This window comes from Vollenhovia emeryi, unplaced genomic scaffold, assembly GCF_000949405.1.
Source record: "Vollenhovia emeryi isolate VEMERY1.0 unplaced genomic scaffold, V.emery_V1.0 DF939155.1, whole genome shotgun sequence".
In the NCBI taxonomy this organism is placed as follows: Eukaryota; Metazoa; Arthropoda; class Insecta; order Hymenoptera; family Formicidae; genus Vollenhovia; species Vollenhovia emeryi.
In genome coordinates this window covers 1,420,145-1,427,734 of record NW_011967211.1, presented here as the reverse complement: position 1 = coordinate 1,427,734, position 7,590 = coordinate 1,420,145, and the positions used below count along the sequence as shown (strand labels likewise).

General features: G+C 39.2%; 1 protein-coding gene across 4 annotated transcripts; it reads left to right on the top strand.

Moving 5' to 3' along the window:
- The first annotated feature begins 1,750 nt into the window (after positions 1-1,750).
- On the top strand, positions 1,751-6,300 carry LOC105565134 (cytosolic endo-beta-N-acetylglucosaminidase). Of its 4 annotated transcripts, none has more exons than XM_012018080.1 (8): positions 1,751-1,842; positions 2,850-3,216; positions 3,297-3,743; positions 3,815-3,989; positions 4,082-4,300; positions 4,426-4,823; positions 4,900-5,076; positions 5,148-6,300. In XM_012018080.1, exons 2-8 carry the CDS (start codon positions 2,942-2,944, stop codon positions 5,254-5,256), a joined length of 1,800 nt encoding a protein of 599 aa, XP_011873470.1. In that variant the 5' UTR covers positions 1,751-1,842; positions 2,850-2,941; the 3' UTR covers positions 5,257-6,300. The 4 variants fall into 4 exon arrangements, with proteins under 4 accessions (XP_011873470.1, XP_011873472.1, XP_011873473.1 ...); XM_012018082.1 differs by having other exon boundaries at positions 1,757-1,842; positions 2,887-3,216; XM_012018083.1 differs by lacking the exon at positions 1,751-1,842 and adding an exon at positions 2,167-2,301 and having other exon boundaries at positions 2,887-3,216.
- Positions 6,301-7,590: the final 1,290 nt, after the last annotated feature.

The following is a 7,590-nucleotide window of genomic DNA, read 5'->3' as shown; positions in this document are numbered from 1 at the left end:
TACTGACAATCCTCATTCGTCGAATCGATAATACATAGTATAAAATCTCGACATAAATTCTGTCAATATCGTGTGCATATAAAAATACAATGAAACATAATATTTTAATTTAATTACAAAAGTTACGCGAAATGCTCGATTTTTGTTTTGGTAACGAGAGTGCGTCTCGACTAATTGATTATTAATCTGGGCATATAATTTCCAGAAATTTTACTGTTTCTTTTATGCTTAAAAATTTTGTTATTTGTCTTCTTTTACAGTCCTTTGCTTCTCCCACAATTTACGATCCAGCGAATTTAAATCAGAACTGCCGGAAGAACAATATTTAATAGAAATCATCTCGCCCGTACACTTGTAACATCCTTGATCATTTTGATCATCTTCTTATCAACTGTACGTTGTTTAGAAGCTTATTGACAGAATTTATAATTACGTATAGCATCCTCTTCTCACGTATGAAAACCGTTCTTTTAGAAACTTTCTCGTAAGACGAAAATGTCACATCATCGCGGGACCATTTTAACCAAAATACATAGACCATCCATTATTGCTTTCGTTCAAACTTAAATAACGATCTCGTACGTCTTCCAGTTATATTACGTGGAATTGTATTTATATCGTGTTCCTGCGATTATACACTTATATCTTCGCAGAAAAATTGTATTCGAAATAAAGAAAGATCTCATGACATACAAATGGATATTTATATCTTATCACCTTAATTTCTGAAATTTGCCTTTTTAAATCACAATCTATCTTATTTAAAACGTCGAATATTTCGAAACGATAATAGCGGTCGGCGTGCGGCCTTGGCTTTGGTAATTGTTGCTGTCGCTCCGCGTTTACGAAATCACCGCGCTACCATTTACGCAACTCGTTCGAGCGAGCAAGTCTTAGCACACATTCTGCGTATCATCACGTTATGTATCATCGAGTATTAGGAACACACCAAGTGCGATCGGACTTTTCAATAAGCGATTATCAACGCTTGATTATTCTTCAGCGATTGGGAACTCGTGAGCGTATCGAAGCGGTTGTTCATCGAAGTGAATATTTCGCGTGGCTTATTTATGCGAAGGAGTCGAAGTAGAAAGATTATATATATGTCCTTCTAGCTGATCGACTTCTTTAAATCGTCGGATTATGCACCTCGCATTTTAACGTCGACTGAGACGGGATTTGCTCGCCGTTTCCAGATTAAGAGCGCGAAATTCGTCGGATCGAAAGGCTCGAGTAACTTAATTTTTACATGTAATTTATTAATCACGATCTCACAGTGGCTTTTAACACGGTTCTCTCTTGTCAAATGCAAATGCGATAGATGGAAATTGTAAAAATCAAGGAACTCACTCGCGGTTGTTAATTTTTCGTGTTTCACTTTTGTTAAAACAAATTTGATGTGCTTTAAAGTTTCTTATATGTATACGGGAAAAAATTATGTTGCATTGACAGTTAACAGTTTTAATTGAAAATAATTTGGTCAATTCAATCAGAGATTAATGAAACAAATAACATTTAATTAAAACAGGATCGTGACGTATTTGATTCACTGTTATTGAATTAACAGGATTAATTTTAATTAGACCTCCGTCGCTGTTGATTAAATTTTTTCGGCGTGGAAAACTATTTCAGGGCGCTGTGGGAAAGAACCGAAGACTGAAAACTCAGTTACCCGTTGGAAATATTCACGGACGTGGCTACGTAGTTCAATACACGTGCTCGTAAGTATAGAGGCGCTAAGAACAGGTTCCACTTCATGCTTCTTCCTGTTCTGCCTATGTGATCTCATTTTGCTATATGTATTCCACAATACATAAACGGATTGTGTTGATAACATTCTAGGTAGTCAAATTTGTCGAGAATAGATTTGACAAAAAAATCTATCGATTTTGCGGATAAAATAACAATAGAAATATATAAGAGACTCTGTTAATTGACTGTAGAAATTGATTCGAATCTGTTGATTCAAATGTTTACGGGAGTGACAGATTCTGCCAACTAATGTGGTCACGGGTGATACTGGATCTGTTGCAATAATCTGAGCAACCTGTTGTCATACAGCCAGTAGTTTGCTCACTGGGATGTTACAAATGTTTAACTTAGATTAATTAAAGTAATTCGAATAAAAATGTATACAATAAGAATGCGTTAGTATTAATTTTCTCTCTATGAATTGATAATTAAGACTCTAAAATCTGTAATTATTTACAAATAAAATCTCACCGATTGCCGCGACGAAACCGCGTGTTTACACGAATCGTGTCGATACAAGAATCCCTAAATTACTGGCGTGTCTTACAGGTTAGATTATTTTCAACGAAAAACTTGTCAATTTCTCTCATACATTCCAAGACATTTGAACAATAAAAATCTGACGATCCAGTCTGTCAAAGATATTTTGCGAAGTGTCTGCAAATTTCTTAGAAAATCAACAAAATGTAACGGAATCCGTTGACAGAGTACGAATACACGTGGCAGGTTGACTACAGAAATCGAGGAAGATCAATCACTTTTTATAACGATTTGTTTCCTTTAAATGATTGCAAAGTGATTTTGTTCAGCTTCTATCGACAAGCCACCGTTAAATTACGTCGGCCGGCTCTGCTAACAGGAATGTTGTGGCAATTAATGACAATCTGTCGCAATATTCCGCTCGAGTCTGCTGATAAATTGTTAGCATTCTGCTAATTTTGCTTACTGGGTTAAACTAACAGATTACTGCCTCGCTGTCATTCATCTTTGCACGATGACTACCGGCAGATAACAGTATCGAAAGATTAGATAATTAGCACCGTGATTTTACCGCAGAGTAACATTGCTATCAAAAGCCATGAACTATTTTTTTCTAGAATGAGTTATCACACCATGTGTATTTTCCGGTGATAGCTGCACAGGAAGGGTCAGTTGCGTCAGTTTACTATCAGAAAATTGAAATGCAACCATGGAATGCAGCGGCGGCGTGTCAGAAACCACTGGGATGGCAAGCAGCGTTGAAGCGAAGGAATCGCTGCCTTTTAACTCATTGGCAGAATTATACGATACCCTGGACGGTGGACTAAGGGAATCGCCATTGGCATACATCACGGAGTCAGTGGATTATGTGTACCGAGGCTCGGATATCGTCGCGCAGCAAGTTCCGCTGGAAAGGGTGGACAGAGCCGAACAGCCCAGAACACTAGTCTGCCACGATATGAAAGGTGGTTACCTTGAAGACAGGTAATTTGATGATGAGAAATGCCCAAGCTAACGTAATCGCGAATTGTAATCGCATCTGTACTGGCTTCACGTTTCTACAGATTCCTACAGGGCTCTACCTCGCACGATTCTTATATATTTTATCACTGGAGCATCGTGGACACGTTTGTCTACTTCAGCCATCACTTTGTGACTATCCCACCATGCGGTTGGATCACCGCGGCTCATCGCCATGGTGTGAAGGTCTTGGGTACCGTCATCACGGAAGGAAACAATGACACCTGGGACACGATTCTCGCGTCACAGGAAGACGCGAGAAAATTCGCAGACGCACTAGTATCGATTGCAAAAAGTTACCAGTTTGAGGGCTGGCTCTTGAACATCGAGAACAAGATTAAGCCAGAGGATATTGATGCCTTGATTTACTTCGTCAAGTATCTAACGGAAAGTATCCACAACGAAATTGAAGATTCTGAAATTATCTGGTATGACAGTGTGACCAATAAGGGAGAGTTGAACTGGCAGAACGAACTCAATGATAAGAACAAGTAACGTATCTTCTATTGGCATTTGCTCCTAGCTGCGTTCTACCAACATGATCTAATGGCAATCGTTTCAGAGAATTTTTCTTGTACTGCGATGGCATATTCTTAAATTATACTTGGACGGAATCGCGACTGAGCAACAGTCGTCTACTCGCAAAGGAATTGGGCCGCGATATTAAGGATATTTATGTTGGATTAGATGTCTGGGGGAGAGGATGCCCAGGCGGAGGCGGCTTTAATTCGGCATACGTAAATATTGCTGCTTCTATTGTATTACAAGTGTATCGTTGCCTCATTTTCTACAAATTCAGGTGATAAAGATAAAATTTGTCTTTTTAAAGGCGCTAAAATTGATACGGGAACAAGGGCTTTCGGTCGCAATCTTCGCTCCTGGCTGGACACACGAGTACTTTGGTCCAAGCACTTTTCTAGTTTTAGAAGATCTATTTTGGGCTCAGTTGTTCCCTTATTTTTACGTACACGTGCCCATTTTCGAAGATGACACATTTAAAACTTCCTTCTGTCGAGGTGCTGGCATTTGCTACTATTATAATGGCGAGGTAAATTTAAATAATACATAAGATGTCTCGTTTAATTGACAAAAAGGTGTTGAAAATTGTTGTTAAAATATTTATGGCGTTTAAAATTAACTTACGCACGCACGTACACGTTTGGTTGTTCCTAGGAACATTTTGAACCGTATACGATAAACGGTGAAGGTACTCCCGAAAAGAAAGCATTTTACAATTTACGAATACAGCAACTGCAATTGGCAATTCCGGTGCCATACTTGCAATTCACGCGATCGACGCAACGTACGCTTCCTGCAGAGGTTGATGACGCAGAATATAATAACGATGAAAATAATAAAAGTAACAACACTGGTTGCGAAAAGAAGGAAGTGCGAATAGAACGTATCTATGAAAATAAATGGAACATCATACGAGTGTGTGGTAAGGTCATCAACTTCGAAGACAAATTGACTGCCGTCGATGTCAATACTTTTGAATTTTGCAACCGATTTTCCTATAACGGCGGTGGATGCTTGAAACTGATCACCAGAGATCATAGACTATATCACAGGTGAAAATATATCTAATAAAAAGTAATAATTTGCAAACGAAATCATTGTTCCATGTACGACATTATATTGTCACAGATTATTCTTGGTTCACATCGATTTGAAGCAAGATATTCGGGCGACAATTGTTTACGCAGAACCTGAGGTCGCCGCCTGGTCGAACAACACTCCTATTCTGATCCTAGGTAACAACGGTAATTTAAAATCGATCCTACCGTACGACTCTGTCAGAGTGAACGCCAAATGGAGAAAATGGTAAGCTTAACGAAGCGCTGAGTTGACGACGATCTTTGGTTTTACAACTGACCGTGTGTTTTTTTTTATAGTTCTTATTTAACGAACATAAGGACCGTGGATGAGATCGGTATATCCTTCCTGACAGAGTGCGATTGTTATCTGGGCGAGATCGTTTTGGAGAGCACGAAAGTTTCGTGACCGGCTTTACAGTTATATTAAGATTCCGCGCGAGAGCGAGACGGTTGCGCATAGTAAACCGATTACGTCATGATAAAGGCATATCACAGAGTCCTTGGATTGCGTATAGCACCGCTCCTTAGCGATTACACCTTAGATGCCCTTCCTCCTGCTCCTCCTTCTTCTCGTTTCTCCCGTTTGAGAGTCACTTGGGTGAAAGGCGCGTGTAAACTGTTCCGCGATAGACCAATCGTTCGACTTTATAGATCACTCGACATCCTCCTACCGAGGGATCAGGTGCGATATCGCACTGCGACGTAAACATTCCTGCGACAATATCGCTGATAAAGAAAAAAAAAAGGCGAAATTGCTCGCTCGCGGTAGGCTCGATTAGCATTTACCGATGATATTTCAACGGCGGAGCCAACGTCTTTGACATCTTAAGATATTCGTTGTCCGCGTTTTAACGAGACTTCCATTACAAGGATACCTGCATTCTTCGATAGCAAAGCGCACTCCGTAATGACACGGCGGATGTAAATTCTGTTACAGCCACTTAAAGACGCGACCGATTTCTTACACCGGATATTACAAATCATCGGCACTTGCGCGCTCACACGTTAAAACGAATGGCATTTGTGCCCAAAGGCGGACATGCAGCCACGCGTATTCGTTATCCACGCGTTGATACACGCATTGTAATCAATGTGCCACCTACCAAGAAGATGAGGCGTACATACGTTTAATTGCATTTAATTGCATTGAGACTCTCCGCTGCCGTGCCATCAGCGTCGCCGACGCTTTCTAGTTTTTCTCATGTTAACGACATGCACGCACACGCAATGTTCTTGCGAATTCCTTGAATCTATCGCGGGAGATTTTACGTCGAATTTTCTCTACAAAAACTTAAGGGAATATATTTTATATACAACACGTTGCGTATATTTAAGGATATACCGTCGCAGTACAAGAGAAAATCTCAAAAACAGAAATAATTGTTATTGAATTGTGTTGATGGAACTCTGAAATGAGGAAATGCTAATAAATTAAAGTATGTTACTTGTTCTTATCACTCGTTCTGCCCGTTTAATTCTCCCTTATTGGTCACACTGTCATACCAGATCATTTCAAACTCTTCAATTTCGCTGTGAATACTTTCCGTTTGGGGTCAGAGCACAAAGCCACGTAATGGCTTACGACAAAGAGGCAAGCGTAAACGCAGATTAGCGCACAAGCTTCAGCGTATGTCGTGCTTACCTCCAATTACATCCCGGGGAAAAAAGCCATATATCCAATTTTATCTAATTGTATCAAATAATGTCAGATGTGACAAAATTTAATCAGATTACATTTTAATGCATCCATTTATAAGTATATCAAATCAGGTGTGGTCAGATACAGTCAGATAAAACGGTATAAACATCTGACTATATCTGACCACGTCCGATTTGATGTACTTATAAATGGATACATTAAAATTTGCATAGAATCTCATCAAATTTTATCATATCTGACATTTTTTATAAAATTAAATAAAATCGGAAAAATGTCTTTTTTCCCCGGGATATGACGTTACATTCGTAAGCTATTACGTTGCTTTGTGGTCTGACCCTTAGGGCCAGTTTCACAAACCTCAGTTGACTGCTAACCGAAGGTTAACTGAGTCTCTGTCTCCTCTTATTGTTAGATAATAAGATAGAAAAAGGTAGGGGGAGTTGACTGAACTCTGGTTAACAGTTAACCGACGTTTGTGAAACTGGCCCTTATTCTGCACTTTTTAATGTACATCAATGAAAGAATAATTTACTATTTTCATGCCACGGTAACTTTTCTCAGTTAAATATTCTCACGTGTAACGCGTACTTTAACATTTTTAAGCATAGCTCTAAAATATATTTTTCGATTCGAAAATATATTTTACAACGTACGCGTGTACTTTGTCCTCGATATATTGAATATCCTCTCGCTTCCCCCCCCCCCTCTCTCTCTCTCACAGTTCGTAGGCGCAGGCACGCACGCCTGTGCACGATAGAAAGCTTGCGTTTGCTTATCATGCACTATTTCGAATGTTTGAAGAACGATGCGGAAGATTGCCGCAAAACATTATATCGAGTACATTTGAAACGCAAAGAATTAATATACTTGGTTTCCTTCGTGATTTCACTTATTTTTCATGCCATAAAATTATATTCACCTTTCGATTGGTTTTTGTGTTAAGATTGTTAGACAAAGAAATACCTTTTAAGTGGAGAAAGACTTTCAGGGATGCACATACGTACATATATGTTTTTTAGCGCATTGTTTCTGTTGCACTTTTTTTTACTAATGTTACCATCTTCGTTGCTCGCCAAAGCA